Source organism: Vanessa cardui, chromosome 12 (assembly GCF_905220365.1).
Source record: "Vanessa cardui chromosome 12, ilVanCard2.1, whole genome shotgun sequence".
NCBI classification, from domain to species: domain Eukaryota; kingdom Metazoa; phylum Arthropoda; class Insecta; order Lepidoptera; family Nymphalidae; genus Vanessa; species Vanessa cardui.
Genome location: NC_061134.1, coordinates 8,653,756 through 8,679,853, shown reverse-complemented (window position 1 = coordinate 8,679,853; position 26,098 = coordinate 8,653,756). Strand labels below are relative to the sequence as shown.

The following is a 26,098-nucleotide window of genomic DNA, read 5'->3' as shown; positions in this document are numbered from 1 at the left end:
AAAATCGTTTATTATATACCATTTCAAACACATAATCAACAAAAATATGTATTTTGAATCATAAAACCAGGGTGTTATTTAAATTATTTATTCACAATACAAAGCAACAAAATCTTAAACCATATTGTATTCGCAAAGGAACACACTTTAAATTATCGCCAAATCTCTAGTCCTACTATCGGACAAAGTCTTGCTACGTCATGTTAAAGTTACAGTTTAAGCTTATTCTGCTATTACCTTTGATACCGTCGACTTGAAAATCTTGAAATAAAAAGAATACTATATTTTAAGACCATATATTCTTATAAGTTGTCTTTATATTAAAAATTAAATGTATGTATTTCATTTTTATCAACATTAAAATGAAGTGAAACAAACAATGCTACGGCGTCTACGACGTAGCACAATCGTAGCATAATTGTACATGAGATTATAGTTTCCTTGATATTCAATATTTTAAATAGCTGTGGTTTGATAATCAAGAACAATAGTTTTGTAATAAAATAAAAACCAAAACGATATGAAATTCAAAAAACGAAATCGGTCATTTTGAGTTATAGTGTGAAATCGTGGTCGTGAAAATATTGCACATTTTTTTAATAATGATATATAAATGTATACTGCAAATTACATAAAATAATTTAACATATAATTCCAAATAAATCATCAGTGCTGGGAATAGCATCATCAGCACAACTCCGTCAATGGGCGCGTGGTGGTTCGGAGACTAAGCTGGAGCGAGCGATCTTAGCTGGGCAGGGCCACCGTCTTCTGGCGGAGGCTGACGCCCTTCCTCTTTCAAGATATCTCATCAATTTAATTACAAAATGCAAGTCTCTACATAGTGCTGTAGAGAAGGGGTCGTTGTTGGAACTGCAGGTATTGCTGGTACATATAATTTCATTACTTATACCTTCTTTATTTTCTTCCATTAATAATTTCATACTAAGATACTTGTTACTCTAAAAGATATTAATTAAAATTTGTAAATGTAATATTCAAGTTCTCATATCTTAAGGTTGTTGCTTGATTAGCTAAGTTATCTCATGCGTTTTGTTCCCCTTTATCAATAAAAGATATAGAAACTTTTTTGTTTTTATTTAGGAGCTGATAGACTACGAGTACAATCGTCACAAATATGTAGCATGCGTAGACGAAGCCGGAGTAGGACTTTTACACAAAGCAGTATTTTACAATTTTTTGGACATCATAGAATGGCTCGTTAACAATTATCCACAACTAGTCCATCAAAGAGATTCCGTAAGTATTCTTCACAACATTTTATCAATTTTCGTGTAGTAATTTTAACAATACAAAATCATTGATCGTCAAAATACAAAATATTTTTCATTTGAGTTGTTTGAGTTTGGTTAAAGTCAAAATTGATTCTTAACAGCTCAATAGTATAATGACTGTCTGACGGTTACCGGTAATATACTTGACTTTTTTTATTATTTTATTTATTTATTTATTTTATGTTATAGGTTGGCAGACGAGCATATGGGCCACCCGATAGTAAGTGGTCACCATCGCCCATAGACAATGACGCTGTAAGAAATATTAACTATTCCTTACATCGTCAATGTGCCACCAACCTTGGGAACTAAGATGTTATGTCCCTTGTGCCTGTAGTTACAATGGCTCACTCACCTTACAGACAACAATACTGAGTACTGTTATTTGGCGGTAGAATAACTGATGCGTGGGTGGTACCTACCGAGACGGGCTTGCACAAAGCCCTACCAACTTCCAAAAAGACTTTTTGGAAGTTTATATTACTCTCTTCTGCCTGTGTAAAAAAGAGTTTTTAACAAAAAAGTAACACTATGCCATTTATAAAAAAAAAATAGAAGGAGATCCAAGGAATCTGCATTGTCACAGGAAGGCCGTACACCGTTGCATTACACCGCTGCTTGTCGGGACGAAGCAGCGGTCGCGTCGTTGTTGGAGCGGGCGGGCGCGGACAGGGGCGCGCGGGACGCGGGCGGTCGCACGCTCGCTCACTACCGGGCCGCGCGCACTTCACTCACGCTGCCCGACGCTGCGAACATGCCGCGACCGACAGGTGAGTACTCAGCCTTACTTGCTGAACTTATTTCAGTGATCATAAGCAGTCATTATCAGTGCTATAAACACCTCATATAATTCCCAAGCAAATACTTACAAAGTATTATAAGTAATTCAATATTACAATAGGAATAAATAATGATGTAGAAAAGATGTGTTTTTTAGAAACTGCGTTTTTCATTAAAAATAAATGTATCTATTAAAACTTGATTATAAACTACTCTTATCTAACAAGTATCAAAATTTGCGCTGCTCTATTTAAACAGATAATATATAAAACATAACCATTGTAACTTAATATTTTATTAACCCTATTTACAATAATACATATATGTAATACACATACAAAACTGAATATAAGATAAAAATATATATTGAAAGAGTAATTTATGCTATACGTATTACAATGTTCAATTAATTTTCAAAAACATGACATTCAAATCTTAGAATTGAATTCATAAAATACATTATAATACCGATACCAATATTTGTCAGACAATATGATGAATATTTTAAAGATTAAGTTTGACTTATTCTTTACGTCGCATTTTTTTCGCGAGTTCCACAAACCTAAAGAGGATGAAAAAAGCCGGGAAATAGCGTTTACATAGGGATATTTGTATTATTTCTTTCTCGTACTTGAGTATATGTATGTTATCATGAATTGAAATTGAAAACAATTCTCTAAAAAGTAGAGAGATATTCTCTTAATATTAACTTTAGTGATCTTTTCTTCAAGTTTAAATTATTGAACACGTTACTTATGAAAAACTCTTTATTTTAAGATAGTATCTATGTCAATATAACTTGTTGTTACTGTCTAAATATTACTTTTTAATTTAACGAGTTTAATGATTAATTTTAAATTTAGAACAATAAATCGTATTTTTTTTCTTTAAGTTGGTATTAGTACAAAAATAAGTGATCCAACAACGGTAATTCCTATACTCATAAGTGTATAAGATTTAAATTGATAGTAATTTAGATTCAACATTTTATAATCGATGAATACTTTTATTCCACATTTTTAATTTGAATGTATTTTATTATTTTAATTTGCTGTGTTATACCGCACTTATGACGTGAATAATTTTTTTAGTTAGTAAATTACAAATAAACCGTTGTGTATGTAATAGTTCGCCGCTGTTATAAGCTTTATAAAATCACTATTCTACAGCTAAATAAGAATACTCCGTAATAAGAATGATTAGTGAGCCAGTGTAATTATATTCACAAACTAGCTGTGCCCGCGACCTTATACGCGTTACAAATTAACAAAAAAAAAATATTGTAGCCTAAGTTACTCCCTATTATATCAGTTATCAGCCAGTGAAAGTCCCGTCAAAATCGATCTTTGATCAACTGAGAAAAGTTATAAAAAATGTTGTTTTTGTATATGTACTGTGTCTAGATACATATATGCATTGAGTAAAAAGGGCTGTTTTGATATTACAAACGAAAACAACAATTTTATAATATGTATAGATTAAAAAAATGGATGTTATATTTGTTAGTGTTTACCGTTTTTTTATGAGCGAAGTTGCGAGTGACGTCAGATCGACAGCCTTCTTTTAAAAACTAGCAACTCAATAACGTTGTAGAGAAGACTACCTAAACGTCTTAAATAAACACTAGTGGGTCTCGAACAAAACTTGGCATTATTTAAAAGAGGTGGAGTTCAACGATATCAATTTTCTTTAATTTTGTTTAACTTTTTAATTATTTTTTTAAACCGCCGGTATAATCGGCCAGTAACTTTTTCCGCTCTCTGATAGTAAATCTTTTTTTAAATTGTAACAATTTAGTACATGACAATCAAGAATCCTTTTTATTTTTCTGCACATATATGGCTAGAGCTCTTCAAAATGTGAACACGATGAATTTTCTACGAACTCCCATAATCAATGAGACAAAAATCGTCTTACGCTATTAATATGTAAGATTGTTACAGAACCAACCTCCGTATACAATATTCTATCATATTAATACATTCTTTTAATAAAAACAATTTCAATTTATTGAATATCACCACTATTTTTAGTAGTTGTAACATTCTGATTTATAATAAGTTTCCGTGTGATTATTTAAAATGATAATACTTAAGATCAATTCATAATTAAAGTCAAACTTTCCTTATGCTACGCTTTCATACACTTTTAATTGTAATTAAAATTAAAAGATCGATTTCAGATGTTAATATTTTGTATTATTAACAGAATTAGATAAAATTGTTTTATTTTACATTAAAGCGATCCTTATATACATAGCTCATAAACAAATTTATTTATTAACATATTCAAAATTAAGGTATCAATTACAGCTCGAAACCTTCTCTTATAAATTAAATATATTTTGGTTTGAGTATTACACAAGTATGCGTTAATTAGCAAAACGCTTTAATACTCGTTCCTCGTCAACGACTACATCAAATATGTGTAGAGCAAATTCATCGTGTCTATTAACTCGCATACAAAATGTGAAGATCAGAAAGCATATACTTTTAATCTATTGATTACTAGTATATACTCGTAGGTATATCAGTAATGCAGCTATACCTACCTATACGTCGCATCGTATAAGCACCACACACATTCATTTTTAGTTGAAAACATTTTATATTGATATATAACAAGATTTCTAATTAGTAGAAAAGTTTTAGACTTTTACTTATATAGGTATTCAAATAATAACAAAAATTATTCGGTCAAACTTATTCAACATGACAACGTTGAACAAATCAAACTAAATATATAATATAATAATAATATACCTATCATATATAGGTAATCGTATCATCAATTCTATGAAATGAATCCTGACTCATACTCATACAACATACACACATTTTTCCACATCGATTGCGCTTTAATCGTTATCATTACATAGACACGAGTATCATGGCGGTTTTAACATTGTTGAAAAGTACACACGGTAATATAACTTGGTTTCAAACTTATATGGTAAAAACACACGCAATAAAGGCTAAATAGAGGCAATTTTTTGTAGCCAACTGTATATTTTATACATTGTATTCAAAAGTGTCCGATTATAATATCTAGCTTTAGTGGCGTGTAAAGGCTTGGCTTTTAGAGGTGGGGTTGAATGTTGCGTGGTCATGAATATTATTTTATGGTAGCCTTTTCACCGAATTGATGCCCCGCCCGTTATCACGCGGTATTATCTAGCTGTCTATTAGTTTCGGTACTAGGTTTTTCCTGACGCACTTTATTTACCGCTGCAGGTCCGCTATAATATCGTATATCTTAAATTCATATCAACATACGATATTTTATGTTACACAAATGATTTATTATGAAGTTGATTTTGATTGATCGACGATTGACGAAGCAGATTTAGCCACCAATCCGTGACCTTCTCTTTAATATAAGTCGCCTTCGCGAAGTCGTAGCCAAGTATTTACGAGCTGTTATTTTCTTTAAGTTTAAAATCTAAACAAATTATCATATTGTTTTAAGAAAAAATTATTTTTTTTTAAGGAACTCTTGACTTATAATAAATATGGATTCATTCAACTTAAACATGGCATATTAATTTACAAACCAAACATGTTGCAATGTAGATTTTTTTTGATAAATCCGATCGATTTCTTTATACCTCTATATCTAATTGGTAATCTATTTCTAATTTATTTTTATTTTGATGTCTACAGGATATATAACAAATAGTTATTGGAGTAATAATAATTTATTTCACACAAGGATTTCAATTATTTAATATATAATTTTCTTTTTGTTAGATAAGAATATATTACTAATGTTCTTATGGCAATATATAATTATTTACAATTCATGGCGCTTGTTTTATTGTAATGTTTTGGGAAAGCTTCTATTATGCTAATCTCGGTAACGATTCTGTTTCTGGTTTTCAGACACGCGAACTTGTTGCTCCATTGAACAAAACATAAAGATATTAGCAATAAATATTCAAATAAGAATAAATTTTATTAACATTACAATAAACTGAATATTCGAATATAATAAAAAAGAAACATAAATTAATAAATCTACAATTATATCGATAAAACTTACGTTGAAATTATTATGATTAAAGTATTTTTTGTAAAGTAGAGTAACCTATAATTTTTAACTTATATCAAAATCTTAGAAAAATAAAGTGCCGATATAGACTAATTCTTATTACATGTTGAACTTAACTGAAGATTTACGGGTTCAAATCGGTTCAAGTATTTTTACGTGCAGACACGTGGGTCTCTAGGCCATTTTATAATTTTGTGAAAGATACTTAACCCGTATACAATCATTATATTTTTAACAAAAACACCTACCGGTAAATAATGTATCTAAGCGGTATTAGTTACAAAAAAGACTATGAATTTCTTCCCAAGATTATGAAATTTTTCCAAAGTCTTATAAATCTTATAATATTAATAGCACAATGTGAAACTACCGTCCATCTAACACACGAAATGTAAGAAGGAAACAGTCTTGCGAATTGTGCCCTTTGAATCTTAAACATATTTATCATTATTAGCAGGGTCTAGGTCTACCTAGTTTTTATTAATTATTATCTGTGGCTTCAATGATGTATCGGCTATACATATAATATATTCGATATAACATCGAATCCTGAAAAATTCCCACTGCTGGGCCAAAGGCCTCCTTGAAGGGAGTTCAAGGAGAAGGTTTGGAATATATTCCACCACGCTGTTCCAATGCGGGTTGGTGGAATACACATGTGGCAGAATTTCTATGAAATTTGTTACATGCAGGTTTCCTCACGAAAACATCACAGAGCACGAGATGAATTATAAAGACAAATTAAGCACATGAAACAGCGGTGCTTGCCTGGGTTTGAACCCGCAATCATCGGTTAAGATGCACGCGTTCTAACCACTGGGCTATCTCGACCGCAGACCCTGAGATAGGTTTAAATGTCGATGATAATGTTACTGGATTTTTCTGACGAAATTTCATAATACGGAATGTTTGCTTTTTTTCAAGCACGTGAAAAAATCTTTTCGAAAAGTTTTCAAGCCGTTTTTTTTGTTTTTGTTTTAATCCTTTCATTAAACAAAACTTAATATTTTTTAATGCTTGCCATATCGTATGTACATGGCGATACATGGCGATAGGATTTCGAACGTTATAGTCATAGCAGATAACGACAAAATTTTATCTCGTACTAAATATTACGTATTATACAACATACAACCTATATTAATTTTAAAGCTTAATTTTATCGCTAATATAAAAAATAACAAAAACCTGATAAGCTGACTTTCATTTATTAGCGTAAGAAAGAACACCAATATACATAATTCTTATTTAAAAGACTATGAGAACTGTGCAGTTTGTAGAAATAAATTTTCAACAAATTGTTTTCATGGAATACTTTATTAACATAAGAATTAATAACATTAAATGTTTAAATATACACAAATATGAACAAAAACTAGTTACTGTATAAATCTTGACCGCGTGGAATGGTGGCAAGAATGCTTGCAGCATTTCCCCGTTGAATCGCAAATCCGATCCTCTGGGCAAACGAATCAGCCCTCCTGTAACCAGTGGAGGCAATGAGGCGAGGTGCTATACTTTTGATGAAGCTTTTTCACCACTACTCTAAAGGCCAAGAGTTTCGACAGCAAATGGAACAAAAAAGTTAAATTAAACTGTTTCCTAATGTTGGTCTACGTTATATATGATTTTTATTCCAAATTGCAAGAAGTTTGTCTCTACAGATTTTTTTGTAAATCGAGCAATATTAAGTTTTAGGGTCGGTATATTTCAGGAATGTACCTTTATACCATTGGACTAGGAATTACCTAGACTTGCATCCATTTTGTACATATAACGTTGAAATTCTCCGAAAGTTTTTAATTTCATTTCACATAATAATAAATAGACACACGTTGGAATAATTTATAAACGTGTAGACATTAATGTAAGCCAATAAATGTCCTACATAAGCTACGTTCCGATCGGTCGGTGGCATCGATCGACGGCCACATCATTAAACATTAACAACGTGTCTGTCTAGCTTGTTCAGTCTGAATGTAACCTTGGAACTTCTTTTATAATTCCTGCGGTAACATTTCATCTTATATTTATGTTACCATTTTAACAAAAGTATCTAAAAAGGTTACATTTAGATAACGTAACAAATATTATTGCTATTTTATTATTCAATTAAAATTCGTCAATGATAATTATAAAAAGATTTTTAAGAAAAATAATAGATGACAAAAATAAATCAGCCACGGTTTTTATAATAATCGGTAGAATTATATAATTTATTAAATAACAGCAACGTCTCGTCTCATTTTATTATATAGGAGATGTTTACTTATGTATACATTCCAAACCGGCGGTAGCTTCACTTAATATAGTTTTTAAATGACGAGTCAAAAGTGCTTGTAGAGCAACCTACTTGGATAAAATATATTTTGATTGAAGAAGGTAACATGTAGGATACATGTAGAATTCCTTATATTTTTTTTACGAACATCTGAAAATTAGTTATTTAAATTAATTATAAAAATTAACACATAAAAATCCAATGGTTTAAATCGAACGGATTGAATTTTGCTCATCACTTGCTCAAGTCACTTCTATTTAAAATGTTATTAATTATTCTAGTGGTATTTCAATATTTACTTAGACTAATATAGTTTTTGAATCATAAAAAACTTACCTTAATATTAAAAGAAACAATATGTACAATGTACATACACATAACAAATATTATATAAGGAATACAATAAAAATTTTAGATATTAAAAACAAGATATATATAGTAATGCTATGCAACTCAAGTTCGATGTATGTATATTACCCTTCATACTAGGTGATCGGTATGAGAGTAGGAGCCCATTTCTCGTTCATTTTATCACGGGTCATTGCGATCACACCTTCATAGTATATGGAAGAGTTATAGTAATTATTACATATCCAAATAAGGACAAAGCGATTCCAAGAATTATTACGATGTCTTATTAATATTTTATTTTATTTACCTTATTTATAGTAACAGCCTGTAAATTTCCTGGCTGGAAGGTAAGGTAAATTTCCTGGAAGGTAAGGAGAATATTCCACCACGCTGCTTTAGTGCGGGTTGGTAGAATCACATGTATCAGAATTACGTTGTAATTAGACGAGTGCAGATATCATCACGATGTTTTCCTTCGCCGCCAAGCTCGAGATGAATTGTAAATACAAATTAAGCCCAAGAAAACTCAGTGGTTCTTGCCAGGGTTTTAACCCGCAATATGTGGTTAAGTTGTATGCATACCACAGGGCCATTTCGGCTCTCGTTATTATCTTATTTAATATTTTATTTAAATTATTACTATGTCTTAAATTAGAGTCTGAAACAAAGACACTAAACCATCAATTGGTCCGCACGACACGTTATAATAAGCTAGTGGTAGGATTTATTTGGCTAATAAATCAGGGTAAATACAGGCACAAGGGATACTTAGCTCCAAAAGTTGGTGTCGCATTGGCGATGAAAGTAATGGTTGATATTTTTTATAGAAATATAGGTAGTGGCAAACACTTATCCCGGTAGTCCATTTGCCTGATCGCCTATCTATGATATTGATAAAAAAATAAGAATATAAAGCAGAGTATTGATACATTGTGACTAGTATTATGACATCGAACATAAGCTTATTACTCGATTACGCTGAAGCCAAGTAGATACGAAGGTATGACAGATCACAATGATTCGCATTTGGTCTTATTAATTTTACAATCATTAAATTGTTATCTATAAATATATTATATACATGTCGTATATAATATATTTGTAGATTCGATATCGATTATTAAGAGAAAAGGTCATATAAAAAAAGGATAAACAAAATATGTGCTGAGACATCAATGAAAATCCTAAGCCTAAGCCTTAAATTAATGTAAAATAACATTAAATTCAATACACAACACATAAATATACATAAATGGTATTAAGTCATTCCACCAACCCGCACCAATAATGTGATGGAATATGTTCCGAACCTTCTCCTGAAAAGGAGAGAAGGCTTTAGCCCAACAGTGGGAAATTTTCAGGATTTGATGTTATTGTTGTTGTTGGTATTAAGTTGAAAAATAATTTTAATAAATCCATGATTTTTTCGTGTAAACATTTTATAACATTAAAGACATGCGACTGAAATCGCGAGGCACATTGAATATTTGTTATCTACTTAATGTATACATGCAATATATAACATATACTACTGAAATTCCGCAAAAAAAATATGACGTCACGATAACCTTTAGTAATTCCACATAATAATATTATGCGGCTTCGTAGAATAGTTTCAATAAAAATAAGTCGATTTCAAAATCGAGGACAATCGACTTCCACAATTAATTGTGTGTCAAGCGGCAAATCGATTGACAGAAATCAATGGCGTCGGCTGAAGACACGCATTCATTAGAATCCCTTACCAGTTAATTTATGTAATAAACGTTAGGATTTAATTTACGAGGAACGGGTTGACGAAAGTAAAAACAAGTTTACGTCACAGCTGTTGAATTTTATTATTTCATTTTTTTATTTTTAATCTCTATTCATTTATCTCATACACTGAAAAGAGGGCAAATCAGACTCGATTGATATGAGACTAAACACAGGACACGGGCATGTTTTTAGAACGAAAAGTCTGGATTGCGAAGACTTTACAGAAAACCAAAAAACATTTTTTCAGCTCGATTCAGGATTTAAAATCCAAAACTAAACCTTTAGTCTAATTAACTAAGCATTAGGAGCCCATTTTTTTCTATTTATATTTTTTTCAATGTTAAAAGAACAATTTACTTAAACATGCATCGATTTTTCTAAATATCGCTTTTAATAGAACGATTTATTCGTGAGACTATTTATATTTGACTGTATTTATATTTTTCTACGTATAAATATTAACTAGTAATTGGAAAATCGGTATATTTGTTCTTTTAAAGAAAAGTAAGTAATGCCTATTTATATATTTAAATTCTTGGAAAGAAATAAGTTCTAACATTAAATTTAGGTTATAATTACTAATAGTCCAATTTACCCCTCGAATTAAATCTAAAACTATTCAAAGTCTAGAAGTGGAGACGACGAATAGCCGAAGGGGTCAGGATCGAATCTGCGACTTTTGACATACGGGTTAAACCTTTGCGTTATTAACGTTTAAATTTTATATTTCGTATGTGCATAACATTTTGAGCTTTGGTACAAATACATTTTAGTAGATTTTTATAAAACTAGGATTATAAAGGTATAATAATAATTAATTATACCATCGTATCGTCATAATGGTTAGTCGTTTTAACACTGAAGGCTAGTTTTATTAAAAATACTGATTTTGTCGATCGAATTGTATCTATTCCTAATTGAATTTCTTTCAATAACGATAGACTTACTATATGTAGTATTTATATATTTACATGGAAGTAGAAAGTCGGGCGTATGTTATTATGTAGTTACGAGGTATTCTACTGAAAAAAACAATGCAACATGAAGTTTTGTATGATAATGTAACAGTTGATTGAAACAGTATAATTACATAGAATATATATTCATGTCATCATACACGTAAGTTATCTCTTACCCAGTGACAAGAAACAAAATACCACATTTAAAGGACTCGAGTATGTATTTGTACATGGATGGATGGATGTATGTATATACAAAAGTATGTTAAAACATTTCTTAGCCTTTGTATTTCATAAAAAAATTATAATAATATGGTATCTTCTGATTAAATTTGATTTAATTGATGGTAAAAAGCTTTATGTTATGCCGTAATTCGTCGGCAGTGAATGATTAATATTGTCCCATCTGAACAACAAAACAAACGGTGTTGCAACAAGACGAGATGATGTACGTGATCTGTAGATATTGTGCTAAATAGCAACAAAATTGTTATTTAATTTTTATTTCAACAGGGTTGGTTATAAAACGGCACAACATACGAATATGGTGTCACGAATGCGACATGGGACGCTTACAACGCGTTGTGTGGGAGGGCCAAGGTGCAAGACTGCTCAGCGAAGTATCAAGCCAGCCGGTTGTGAAGAAATTTTTAGAAGCTGTTCCTTATATAATGGTAGGTCACTGGGTGATTTACATTTTATGATGTTATACAATCGCCGCAAGCTCGTTCGATTTAATGATGTTTTTTTTTACCAAGGACGTAGGTATTAATCATTTTCATAACAAGTTACTGAGGTTTATATGGTGATGATGACGTATTTCAAATTTTAATTATGCTTAGCCAAAATCAGCTTTTAGATATCGTTTTTATATTTCATTGTTTGAATCTTGAATATGTAACAAGCGTAGCTTAATTAATGGATATTAAAAATATTAGTTGTTATTATTATGGAATATGTTCCAAACCCTCTCTTTAATGGGAGAGAAGGCATTGGCCGAGCAGTGGAAACACTTACGGGCTGTTACTTTTTACTTTTATTATTATGACATTTTTTATTATTTTATATTTATATTTTCTTTTGCAGAACACAATCCGTGACATCCACAACGCCGTGATTCAGAACGACTTGGAAGGTTTTATGAAGCTTACAGCCGACCCGATACCACCTCAAGCTCTATCTAGCAGAGATGCGAACAATTTGACAGCTATGCACAAAGTATGGTCAAAGGCCGAAAGCCGTTTCCCATCAATTACTTACAGCAAAAAAATAACAACATTGAACTGAGCTTACCCAAAAACTAAAATGCAAGGTGTTACCCTAGGGGTTTTTAAATAAATTCTACATGAAAACACATAGGATTTTAATACTATTTGATAAAGATACAGTATATAATACTATTTTTTAAATTACAGAAAACTATTTAGTGTTAGTTTAGAGCCGAGATGGCCCAGTGGTTAGAACGCGTGCATCTTAACCGATGATTTCGGGTTCAAGCCCAGGCAAGCACCACTATTTACATATATGTCCTTAATTTGTGTTTATAATTCATCTCGTGCTCGGTGGTGAAGGAAAACATAGTGAGGAAACCTGCATGTGTCTAATTTCATCGAAATTCTGCCACATGTGCATTCCACCAACTCGCATTGGAACAGCGTGGTTGAAATATACATACATGGAACATATGTTCCAAGCCCTCTCGTTAATGGGAGAGGAGGCGTTAGCCCAGCAGGGGGGAAATTTACAGACTGTTACTTTTTTTTCTATTTAGTGTCATAAAACTGTTTTGACTATATTTGTTTCGTATGCTTAGTTAGTAAATCCATATAATCATACTCAACTTAATACGCCACTTAAAATACAAAATTGTAGAGTTGTGGTACTATTTTAAATGTCCGTTTAACTAAGCTCAAGTAAAACGGTTATTCAAAATAATCGTGATATTAGTTTTTATTAGTAATAGAATGAACATAAATTTAAATGAATTGATTAGTTGAATTCCAAATATCGTCTTCGGAAGCCTTTTAGTACATTCTGTGTCTCTTATTAGAACGTATGAAAAGTTACTATAATGTTTATTGGCCTAAATGTATATCCCTAGGCTGCTGGTCTGGGCCGCGGTAGTATACTGAAGTATATGATAGAAAGATACCCTCAAGGCATTAATGACACGGACAATGATGGTCGCACACCTTTGCATTACGCTGCTATTGTGAAAGATGAGCAACATACCTACAACACGCTTATAAGCTTTGGGGCTGATGAGGGTGCAGTTGATAATGTAAGTATAAGACGACTAATTGACTACTTAATATAATAGTTATTAAATTTTAGGGCGCTTTTTGTAGTAATTTACTAACTACTCTCCACTGTCTGAGCGTCCGGACTCATGTCGAGCTTAAAAATGTAGTAAAGATTATTTTTTTTATATTTGCGCACTTTGATTTACTTTAATGATGCTTAATGCCGCTTACGAATAAAAATTATAGTTGAGCTTAGAATTTCATCAGTCGTATATTAATTAATAATATAAAAAAAAGTTATTCTTACATTTTAGAAAAATAAAACACCAGCATATTATGTCAATAGGGCTAACGATATTGATAAAAATATTTTCAAAGTTTTGCCTGATGCACCAAGAACACCGTCTAGTGCTTATCCAGCTTCATGGGATTGGAAAATTTTAGACACTGACTATATTGGAAATTTTAACAAAAAGTCTAGAAAGAAAAATTTAAAAGCATCCAATGAAAATATATCGTCTAAAAACAATACGAATACTATATCGGATAGTATAGAAAATAACAATAGTTTAATGAAAAATAGCAGTACGCATGAGTTAATTAGTGATTTGCCAGATTTAAATGATAGTGAGAAACTTCATGCAATTAATAATGATTCTAAGGAAGAAGATGCACAAAGTAATAAGGTACGCATGGCATGTAACGAAATGGTTTTAATTGATTTGCATTGCTTATTAAAAAGGAACATTTGCATGAATCATATTTTTTTATTTTAGGATGCAACTGAAATTGAAGACGTAAAAGAAAATATTGAAAATGAGAATATTTCTAATGAAAATAATGATATAACAACAGCTGATAATACCCAGCCTGATATTGTTGATAAAAATAATATTGAAGACATAGAAAATAATGATTATAATATTGAAAACCACGAAAATACACCTATAGGCAATACTGATGATGAGAATAATGAAATGGAAAATATAAATCAGTCTAATGAAAATATGGAAGAGAAAAATATTGAAACAACCATAGACAATAATGAAATCTCATATGAAAAGGATATTGAAGCAGTTAAGGAAAAGACACATGAAAATGTCGACGAGAACACAGATAACGCAAATCATGAAGCAACAACACAACAAGAAGGTAAAGAAGAAGAAATTAAAAATGAAACTGCTGTTGATGATGTCAACTCAGAAAATAAAGATGAAGTTAACAAAGAAAAGGAAGATACTGAGAGTCCTCACGATAACTTGGAAAGTACACCTCAAGAAATAACCGAAAAAGAAAGTGTAAAGGAAAATAGTAATGGTCATGGTACGCCTGAAAAAACTGATGAACATGATCATGACACCAATCTTCAATCAGATTCAATGAATAAGGAAAAAGTTCATGAAGAGGATGCCTCTAGAACTACACCGAATGAAGGTAATGATAGTGATAATCCTGAAGATGATGATGATGTACAAGTACAAGGAAATTCTCACCCAGAACACTATGACATTCACACTAAAAGCGCTACATTAAGACAAAGCAATGGCAGTGCCAAAAGAGGTGATATTAGCGCCTCTTCTGGTTCTACACACGAAATATAATTATATTCAACTTACTATATTATTACGGGGTCCCTGACGAGTTCAATATTTTTGATTGTTTTGCTAATTAAGGAAACCTCATCAACGGCCGAAATATTCAGGAAAGTCTTATAGAAGGTATAATTAGCAGTGAAGCTGAACAAGAAACGCAAGACGCAAGTATCACTCAAAGAGATGGCCCATATCACGACGACATTCTAATTGTAGTGAGTATATGCAATCAATAAATTCCACGATGTGAAAGGTAACATTATAGAAAAATATAAACTTACTTGTGGTGTTTTAGAATAGTAATGACGTAGCACTCTGCATACTTCACTAACACTTGTCAACACCGAAACTTAGATTAATTTGCTAGCTTCTTAGGTTATATGTTGAACTTAGACCGCGAATGCCTCACACTTAAATACAAGTAGTAAACATTTTAAATATTATATTGTATTTATTTATTAAACAGGACAATGAAATAGACCCGGAAGTAACTGACTTAATCAATACAGCTAATATGGAAATGTTGGCAACATTAGTATTAAATGGAGAGGGATCTAGATTAATTGGACGGCAATCTAGAAATACGGAATTGCAGGCATTTTTAAACAATGTACCCACTTACATGGTAAAGTACTCATGTATTAATATTGATTGTAGGGTAATATAATAAAAGTAAGGGTATTTTATGTTAACGACATTTTTATTTTTAGCAAAAAATTAACAGAGTTCACGTAGCTGCCAAAGAGGGTAATTTAAAAGATTTACAAGCAGCTTTAGACCGGAGAAAATTTGCAATCGCTCGAGATCCAATTTCACCAAATGGAGCTACACCTTTACACGTGGCTACAGTATTTGGAAAAAGCAACATTATGAAATATTTAGGAGGAAGGTAAGAACAAAAACAGTACAAAGAAATATTATATGATATGGATTTATCATATACTCAATAAATATGTAACCATATGTTTTATAGTCTTAAAAATTTTCACTATATTTTTTCTTAATTTGAAGATTTCCTGAGACATTATCCGCAGTGGATTTCGAAGGGAGAACTGCTTTACACTATGCGGCAGTATTACCAGATAACGGTCATTATTACAATATATTGCAACAGTTAGGTGCTAATTCAAAAGATTTGGATGATGTAAGATTTAAATTTATTATAAATCTATTTACAACTCATAAAAAATATTTAATAAAATTATTATATATATCAATAGAGACATTACATTATTACAGAACGGTCGATCCGCTGAAGATTACCAAAGAAACCTAACTCTGTTTCCATTTAGGCAAATGTTAACAGATTTCGGTATTAGTGATGAGACAGCCAATGCAATGTTTTCGGATAAAGGTTTGTATCTAAATAAATTCCATTGTGTTCTCTAGAGACACGGGCCTCTAGAGGCACGTCTTCTTAGATCTTAGGTATTAAATTATTGTCTTCTGAAGGTTCATGACGCCTGCCCTTTTAGAATATTATGGCAAAATAAACTTCTTAATATTTTTTAACTTTATAAAAAAAAACATTTTAGATATAATTAACACTACAAATTGAATAATAAGGATATAATTGTTTGCTTTATTTTCAATGTAACTAATAAGATATGTTTAGTGCCAGATGACCGCGTATCATCTCGACGTATATTAGACATACCTGAAGCATTGGAAACTCTAGAGCGGTGCTACCGACTTCTCGCATCTGCGAGGCCAGGACGAACACCACTATCTGCATCGTCTAATAATGCTACTCCACCACATGTACTAAGCAGATTTCTCAAGAAACAAGTGTTTGATTTAATCAAATATAGAATTACAAAACTTGATCATAATTTATTTGACGTTATATGGCCAGCTGTCAAAAAATTACCCGATAACAAGAATATTATACAGACAGTAGAGGAAGATTTTCCGGGTGGAGTTTCAGCCCCTGATTATTATGTTTATGAGGTATTTGCTGAATTTTTATTGCCACTAATCAAGGATATTCATAACATTAATATTCAAGCAGATTTGCCTGAACATCCTACATCCGACTTTACTAAAAACACAATATCAACACAGTCATCTGAACCTTTAATCGAAATAAATATCGACCCTAATGACGAATTTGTCCTATCGGGAACAATTGAATGTTCAAGAAATATAGATTGCCTTGAATTACCACTTAACCTTAAAATTGGTAAATTAGAAAGCGTTGAAAGAGTGATCACAACAATTTTAATGAGAGAAGATTTTGCTTTAATTAGTGGACAAGTCAATGCTGAGCCAGACCATAAAGGAGGTACCTATTACACATTAAACGAGATACTAGAAAAACCTTCAGAAGTCTCTGCTACTTTAGCGTCAGCTGGATTATTAATACCTCTGTGTGATAGAGACGAAATTGACGATTGTAACCGCCTCCATGGGAAATATTGGCCATATGCACGTGGTGTGTTTATCAGCGATGATAAATCTTTTGCCATTTGGATTAATGTTCACGACCATTTACGCGTACTCATTTCGACACCACCCGATTCACCAGGAGATATTGGTATTACATTTACCAAACTTTATCATATAATGACATATTTACATAATAAGCTTGATTTTGTTTGGGATCACAAGCTTGGTCACTTGTCTTGCCGACCAACTTTTCTGGGAGCCGGTATTCGTTTTAGCCTTATTGTTAACATTCCTGGCTTAGCAAAAGATACTGATAATATTAAGTACTTGTGCGCCATGAGAGGATTACAATATAGAGAAACGATAAATACTGATATTGCTAGGATAAGCAATTATCAATGTTTGAGTATATCAGAATTCAATTGTTTTAATGACTTTGCTACAGCAACTTCAAACCTCCTACACTTAGAAAAAGATTTGTCGATGCAAAATTCCGCTCACGTAGCTACGATGCTAAGTAACATATTTCGAAGAAAAAGAAGCAGTTTAGCCGATATTCACGAATCAGTGGATCGATTTCAAGAAAATCATTAATTTAGTAATATGAATACAATTAGTACATTTAAATTTTGTTTTTGCGCCACTTTATTTCAATACATAATATAATTGAAAAGACAAAAGTGCTTTGTAAGAGATATAATGTCTACGGATTGTTTTTATTAAAATTAAAATACGCAACAAAAATTTAGGTCAGTACTTTAACTAACTATTGAGTGTTATAGAAAAAAAATGTGTTCGTGTGAATTGAAAACTTTGTTGATTTATCACTAATGTATATCACGTAGGCTTGAATAAAACATTAAAGCTTATTGTAGAGCACAATAAACAGCACGAGCACTTTTGTCTTTCCAATGTTTTGTATTTTATCTAATGATAAAATAAGTTACATGCTTACTGTCTTTTGTGTGTCTTCGCTAATGCTCTTTGTATAATAAGTTAATCGATAACAAATGTGGTTGTAATTATTACACACTACCTATTATGTGAAAAATAATCTATTTATAGTAAGTCGTTAGAACTACGTTTATAAAACTTATTTCTACTTTTGTATTATTTTCATAATTACGTTCAATCGATCTACTTTATACAAACACGTATGTTCTTTGAAACGCCTAGCGCTATTATATCGAAGGCCATCTTAGTGAATAATTGATTTCTTGCAGGTACAAGCCATGCCGTTAACGGCCATATGGACATTCCCATCTTTCATACCGAAGAAGGCAGATACCTTGCAAAGTGTAAGCTTTTTTAAATACTTTTTAAGTTTACAAGTTGTTTTTTATCTAAAATGGATAGAAAAAGTGTCAATAGTACCGATGAATTGGACTTCGAAATATTTACAGCACTTGGCGATCCTTTAATCAAAGGTCTAACCGAAGTGGCAAACATAAAACCGAAAGACCCCGTAGCTTTTCTCGCCAGTTTTCTTCACAATTTTCCCGAGCACGAGAAACCTCGATTAGGAACACAGGTATATTATATATTTATTATTTAATTGAATACAAAATCTTTAATGTACGTACATATAAGAGCATATAATAATATTGATCGTCAGAGACAACAAATAGTTTATATTCTGTGAATTAAATAACAGATCAAAACTATAATATTAATTCGCAAACAATACAATAAATACATGTTATATTTCTGATTTCATTATTATCACGGAAACTTCAACACGTGTGCGTTATTGTTTTTACAAGCTGTGTGACATTTTTGAAAAATTAAATAGCATTAGCGTTTGTTGTTAGTAACTCTCATTAAAACACAAAAACTCGACCAGGAATCAAACGTGGTGGTAACGAAAGAAGCTCCTGAAGTAGACAATGAACATCCACCGTTTGATTACAAAGACGGTACGACAGAGAATATACTTGAAGAAACAGATCAGATTGACCGCACTCGCACTGCTATCCGACCGCACAGACCAATAGACGTCATCACAGTGGATCCCCAGTTAGAAACTAGTCCTGATGCTCCCGAAACGGCTCTCACAAGTCCTAATAGGGTAAGAAGGAATATATACATATTTGGAATTACCAGGCCGAGATGGTCCAGTACTTAGAACGCGTATCTTAACCAATGATTGCGGGTTCAAACCCAGGCAAGCTCCACTGAATTTATATTTAATGAAATTTATGCGCCTAATTTGTGTTTATAATTCATCTAGTGCTTGGCGGTGAAGGAAAACATCGTGAGGAAACCTGCTTGTGTCTAATTTCATAGAAATTCAGCCACATGTGTAGTCTACCAACCTGCATTGGAATAGCGTGGTGGAATATATAACATTCCAAACATGTCTTCTCAAAGAAATTTACGGGTTATTGTTGTTGTTAGTTTTGCCTCCATCAAAAATATTAAAAATAAAAATATTTGGGAAGACACATTTGTTCATATAGCTTATTTTTTAGGATGAGCATGGGCAATCCATGTTACACTTCGCAGCTGCGCGGGCTCACACGAACAATGCGTTATTTCAACTACTACAGGAATCAGACATTAGTCTTGGATACCGGGATGAGTTATACCGCACTGCACGTGATGTCTCCATACAAGCGAATGTATTAGAGAACACTGCTGAGATCGATCGATGGGTCCTGCATTTAGCTGCTAGAGGTATTTGATTTCCACTTTACAACCATGCTTTAATACCTAACCATATTTTTTGTTGGAATGTAACATATGATCTCTCTCATCAAATAGACCTAAAAGTTAAAATTTATAAACTTTATTTCTTTCAAAAAACAAAACAAACGAAATCGTTGCAGGAAAGTCTGATAAAATAATGGAATTGCTACTTCAAGGATACGATCATATATTAGACGTAGTGGACGAAGAAGGCGTTCCGATATCCGAGGTAGTGGTTCAACGAGGCGACAATGAAATGAGCAATCTTCTTGCATCGATTCCACCGTTTGAGGTTTGATTTTTTAAATAAAATTATCATAAATCTCGAAATCACTGTGCAACTGTGTTTCCAAAATCGATAAATACATAGAACGTTAACAATCATTATTGAAACAGTCAACACACTCGACGACCTCCGTGGTCGAGTGATGTGTACACCGGTTTTCATGGGTACGCCACTCCGAGGTCCTGGATTCGATTCCTGGCTGAGTCGATGTAGATTATCATTAGTTTTCTATATTGCCTTGGATCTAGTTGTTTGTGGTACCGTCGTTACTTTTGATTTCTTATAACACAAGTGCTTTAGCTGCTTACATTGGGATCAGAGTAATGTATGTGATGTTGTCTCATATATATATAATTTCTTCGTAAAAAAAAGTCTTCAAAAACGGTGTTATATTAGCAGTACCTTAGCATTATTCATTTTAAATCTAATTCAATAAATACGTATTTAATGTTTAAGGAATCGAGGGAAGCGCTCCAGGGCGCAATACGTCACGGCGACCTGACCAGTGTCCAAGAATTGCTGTCAGTAGAGGGCGGACGCACGCTCGCCCTCGCACAGAACGCTCTCGGCCGCAACGCATTACATATTGCTGTGTTAGCGCAACAAGAGGACATCGTGGAACACTTAGTCAATACATATCCAGAAATGTTACGTCTCGGTGATAACGTCAGTAACTATTATTTTTATTACCATAGATATCATCAAAAAAAACTTCTTAGTAGGCCTCTACATAAATATTTTCTCAAAATTGCTTCTGTTTTAAGTCGTACCTAATGGCTAGATAAGTATCTGCTAAGTAGAATTTAAACTGAACTGAATTTTTTTTTTTTTGAAATAGAACAATTCATTGTAAAATGGTTGATTAACCTACAAGTTATAATAATATTTTAGTAAAATCAAAGGAGCTCTACTTCGTCTTGCATATTGACATGTAATAGCTGTAACATCGATTACAAAACCAAATTAAGAAACAGTGGAGAACAAGGAAATATCATACTAACAATAATACATTTAATTTAAAAGATTATATGGATTAAAAAGCTCAGTAGACGTTATTGCCTTAAATAAGTATTTCAAATTACAGCTGGAACGCACTGCATTACATTACGCGATGGGCGTTGAAAAGATGGAATCCATAAGCCGAATACTCATAAGAGCTGGTGCTAAACGGGTACTCAAGGATCTTAAAGGTCGGCAGCCGTCATACTACTTCATGAATAAATCCGATATATTACGCCTTAAAGAGGAGGAAGAAGCGTATTGACATGGAAGTGATATGGGAAAATTGAGAGAGAAGATAATGAACGAACAAAACACCATAAAATGACAAATGTCCATTCTAAATTTTAAAATTCCTACCATTTTTTTTCACATACGCATTTAAAATATAAGATGGAATCAAGTACAACGTATAATAGAAAATGTTTCTAATGTTACGCAATTAAGACTTTAAATTGAACTCAAAGTTATTTATGTATCATTAACGTTATTTTTTAGGATAGTATTTGTCTACTTAGAATAGTATATTTGAATATATTTTAGTATCTGCTTGTAGGGACCCTAAACTAATTAAGCAATTTATGAATTTAGTAAATATTCTTAATAATAAAACTATCATAGAATGAAACACTTGTTTATTTTAACATTACATGGTAAACAATATAGTCTAATAACAACAAATAAAAAAATAAACTTTTAAATAAGAATTGCATATTATTATAAAATTATTCTAAAAACGCAAAGATTATCTAAAGTATTCCCACAAAACAACTCCGAAAACAAACTTCATAATTATTATTATAAACATTATATCTTCATTGCGTAAGGGGTTGCCACGGAATAGGATTTATGTACATTTGAGACACCGATCCTCGCATACCTTGGAAAAAATGTGTCATATAAATAAGCACCTTAAAAATAATTGGTAGTAAGAAACTTTAGTCAAACATAAAGGCATATTACACGTCTAATATTGCGTATGCTACGCAATTTATAAATTAAAAAAATGGCCAAGAGCGTGTCGGACACGCATATGAAAGGGTTCCGTAGCCATAAGATGGAAATTTAGCAATCTCTATTTCTACCCTGGCCCACTTCTGAATGTAGGTATGTAACATTCCTACTTATTTTCATAGTTTGTAGGAAGTTATTTCCATACAATACCATTTAGTTACAACTGCACGTCATAAGTTGGTCGAGTTGTATAAAAATAACTATGTATAATACAGAGTCCGCTATAGTTTTCGTTGAAAGTACTTACTTGGAGGTCTACAGCAAATTCTTTTCAGAATTATTGTAATCGTATTTTAAAAGTTGAGGGGTATATCTCGAGACTTTCAAGGCAATTTTTGTTTTATTTAAAGATACCTTTTTAACGATACCCCACACGATGGGATAAGTCGATTTTTTTTTTTCGAATTAACTTTTTGCTGTATGGAAGGGGAGGGGGGGGGGGGTAAAATTAATTATTTTTCGATAATTTTAAAAACAATTTTTGGATTATCAATATACATGTCTCCACCAATTTTCGTGGCAATCAGTGCAGAAACGGCGGAGAACGAGCCAGGACAGACAGACGGACAGTCATGACGAAGCTATAAAGGTTCCTAGTAGAGTACGGAACCCTAAAAATTACTAATATAAAAATTCAAAAATAAAAGTGTTATAAGTTTTAAGAATTATTTTGCGTTATTTCATATCAAAAGGAAATCAACGCATTAACAATGAAAGTCAATAGCAAATAAATGATAAGATGTCTGAAACTTCTAGAAGTCTTTTTGATGATTGATGTTCGTAAAGTCCCAACTACTGAAGTAATTTTAAGAAAAGAAGACGTTTTGCCTCTGGAAATTGCTCCCTAGGCCAACACATTACTGCTCGTGTACTTTTTACGTAGTATCTCATAAATTTTCATAAATGCAAAACAAACAATTACTTTAAGGTTCAAACTGAACCCTTACTCTCGTGAACAAAGTTGTACCATAAGTATTGTAACATTGGAGACATATACTAACTAAGTTCTCCTTGATTAAGAGGCACGGGCAGTGGCTTGTTCTTGCTATTCCGCAGCCAGTCTCTGTACGCTCGCTCGCCCTGGACGCGCCGACGTTCGTCCTCGATCGCAAGACGCGCAGCGCGACGCTCGGATCGAGTTTTCATTACTTATGAGTTAAGAATGTTAATTTATACTCTTTTGATTGTATAAAAATAAAGATAATATAAGTGCCTTTATGGAAATTGTCCCGACTGTATATTTATAGGAAAAGTGATCGCAATATTTCGGTCATAAGATCTATCATCGTTACCAAAATTTATGTAGTATTGACGATGTAAACAATTGTTAATATTTCTTACAGCAATGTTGACCATCCAGCATGAAATGGCTATTTTACCTGTCCCCCTACATATGTCATAAAAAATACACCCAATTGCTACCGTATGCCTTTTAATAAAACATCTTCTTAACAGCATTTGGTACAGTAAGTAACTACAGGCACAAGGCACAAGGGACATAATATCTTAGTTCCCAAGGTTGGTGGCACATTGACGACGTAAGAATAATATTTCTTACAGCTTCATTGTTTATGGGTGATGGTAACCACTTACCATCAGGTGGCCTATATGCTCGTCTGCCAACCTACACCATAAAAAAGTCAATTGATAGTGCTACCATTTCTCCTCAACGATATCCGTTTATACTTTTTTGTGACTACGGATTTAACTGTCACATCTTCTGATCTGTTTTCCAAATAGTTTAACTAGAAAAGTAATGTTTTGTTACACGGGGTTAAGAATCATGCATTGTTTAAGCTATTCTTCTTGTTCCCTTTATAAAAAGTACTAACATTCCTTAAATAAATAACATACGTATGAATAATACATACACTTCATCTCCTCCTCTTTTTTTCTAATCCATTCTGCCAATTTTTCCTCCTTCGTTTGGTGTCTCTTCCTTCGTTCTTGTTCAAGCTGTTCTTTGTGCCGATACTGCTTCATGATTTCTTCGGCTTTACGTCGCTCGTTCTGAATGCGTTTACGCTCTAACCATCGCCGAAATGACTCCTCACGCTGTTCTTGGGTGGTTGTCGGTACAACTTGGATTTTTGTTTTTTCTAGGCGCGCCTTTTCTCGCTTCTAATATTTACCTCAATTAGTAACATATATACGCATATCAACTTAATATAAACGTACCTACCATACAATTATACAAAATTACAGTACAGTAACTTGTAGTGTCAATATTTTTTTTTCATCAATACAAAAATATTAATGTACTACACTACGGCTACAGTAAAGAAAACTTCGTGTACCTGTTGCTCTTTACGTTCTAGCCACTGCTGAAAAGCTTCTTGTCTTTTCTTTTCATTGCGCTCGCGCTCTTCTTTAGCGGTCGTTGTAGTTGAAAGCGAAGCGACTGATAAACGAAATGTATCAGCGCCATCATCACGATAAGTACGACCACATCTTGGCGTCTCCTCGTCACGAACAGTTTCTTCCTGACTTATAAGTCTACACGATTTTCTTTTGATACTAGTCGAAGATGCACTGGATATGCGACCAGTTAGAAAAGGAGTAGAGTTACTCCTATAAGAACTATGCGGATGCGGTGTGACGTCATCGACACAAGAGGAGTCTGTGTGTAACGATGTCACAGAATGAGTGGATTCAACTTTCTCTATATAAATAGCCGGATTTATATACCGGGTTTTACTTTTTCTCGAAGCTAAGGACTCATTGTCGCTGTGATACTGGATATTCTCTCCGGCGCCATCAAATACATGATGTGAGCTCTTTAGCCTAATTTCGTATTTAGATCGGTTCCGAGCGCTATCGCCAAAGTTTCCTTGGTCGATGTCGCTCGCCATAACGTCAAAAATAAAATACCATACTTACTATATCCGGGGGAAATAAAAGACGAAATAAAAAGTGCGTACGTAAAATAAGGCCTTGAAAAAATTGGCATATGTCAAAATGTTATTTTCATTCTAAAAATGAACGTCAACAATATTATCACCAGCGTGTAAAAAATATTTTTTTGTTTTTATTTTGATCTTATTGGAAATCCTACATTTTTTGTTATATGTCCCATATATTACCAAATCTAATACCCAATAATTCATCCCAATTCAGTTATTTTAATTTTTATTACAGGCCAAAGTTAAATCAAAAGTCCAATACACACTTTAAAATACCTGAAAGCTTGGCAAATGTGTTTATATAGAATACAAAAAGTAGTCTATAGGTGCCAAATTTAAATCTATTCTTATCTATCTAATTAATATCTAATTACTTATGTGAAATTATAAAAAATAAATATATATTCATCATTATAAATTAAAAATAATATTAAAAAAGCTTATTTATATGAATTTTATAAATGAGAAAGTATCTCTGTCTGTCTTTCTTTCACAACAGAACCAATGAACC

General features: G+C 32.4%; 2 protein-coding genes across 2 annotated transcripts; one reads left to right on the top strand and one right to left on the bottom strand.

Moving 5' to 3' along the window:
- The first annotated feature begins 1,988 nt into the window (after positions 1 to 1,988).
- On the top strand, positions 1,989 to 21,980 carry LOC124534442. The gene is made up of 18 exons (XM_047110323.1): positions 1,989 to 2,065; positions 11,988 to 12,148; positions 12,561 to 12,692; positions 13,576 to 13,755; positions 14,032 to 14,403; positions 14,494 to 15,151; positions 15,391 to 15,524; positions 15,776 to 15,934; positions 16,020 to 16,198; positions 16,321 to 16,453; positions 16,549 to 16,663; positions 18,921 to 18,995; positions 19,101 to 19,228; positions 19,541 to 19,765; positions 20,169 to 20,373; positions 20,526 to 20,677; positions 21,128 to 21,337; positions 21,756 to 21,980. Exons 1-18 carry the CDS (start codon positions 2,050 to 2,052, stop codon positions 21,933 to 21,935), a joined length of 3,414 nt encoding a protein of 1,137 aa, XP_046966279.1. The 5' UTR covers positions 1,989 to 2,049; the 3' UTR covers positions 21,936 to 21,980.
- A 316-nt stretch (positions 21,981 to 22,296) lies between these two features.
- On the bottom strand, positions 22,297 to 25,624 carry LOC124534443 (vicilin-like seed storage protein At2g18540). Its single transcript, XM_047110324.1, has 4 exons — positions 24,982 to 25,624; positions 24,556 to 24,805; positions 23,686 to 23,832; positions 22,297 to 22,550 (listed from the first exon to the last, which is right to left on the bottom strand). Exons 1-4 carry the CDS (start codon positions 25,534 to 25,536, stop codon positions 22,486 to 22,488), a joined length of 1,017 nt encoding a protein of 338 aa, XP_046966280.1. The 5' UTR covers positions 25,537 to 25,624; the 3' UTR covers positions 22,297 to 22,485.
- Positions 25,625 to 26,098: the final 474 nt, after the last annotated feature.

Coding starts and splice junctions, on each gene's coding strand:
- LOC124534442 (XM_047110323.1), top strand. Junction 12,149..12,560: donor AAGCTGTTCCTTATATAATG/GTAGGTCACTGG, acceptor TTTCTTTTGCAG/AACACAATCCGTGACATCCA. Junction 15,935..16,019: donor ACAATGTACCCACTTACATG/GTAAAGTACTCA, acceptor TTTTATTTTTAG/CAAAAAATTAACAGAGTTCA.
- LOC124534443 (XM_047110324.1), bottom strand. CDS start 25,536: ATGGCGAGCGACATCGACCAAGGAAACTTTGGCGATAGCGCTCGGAAC. Junction 24,806..24,981: donor TAGAACGTAAAGAGCAACAG/GTACACGAAGTT, acceptor GGTAAATATTAG/AAGCGAGAAAAGGCGCGCCT. Junction 22,551..23,685: donor TCTTAATCAAGGAGAACTTA/GTTAGTATATGT, acceptor ATTTTTTCCAAG/GTATGCGAGGATCGGTGTCT.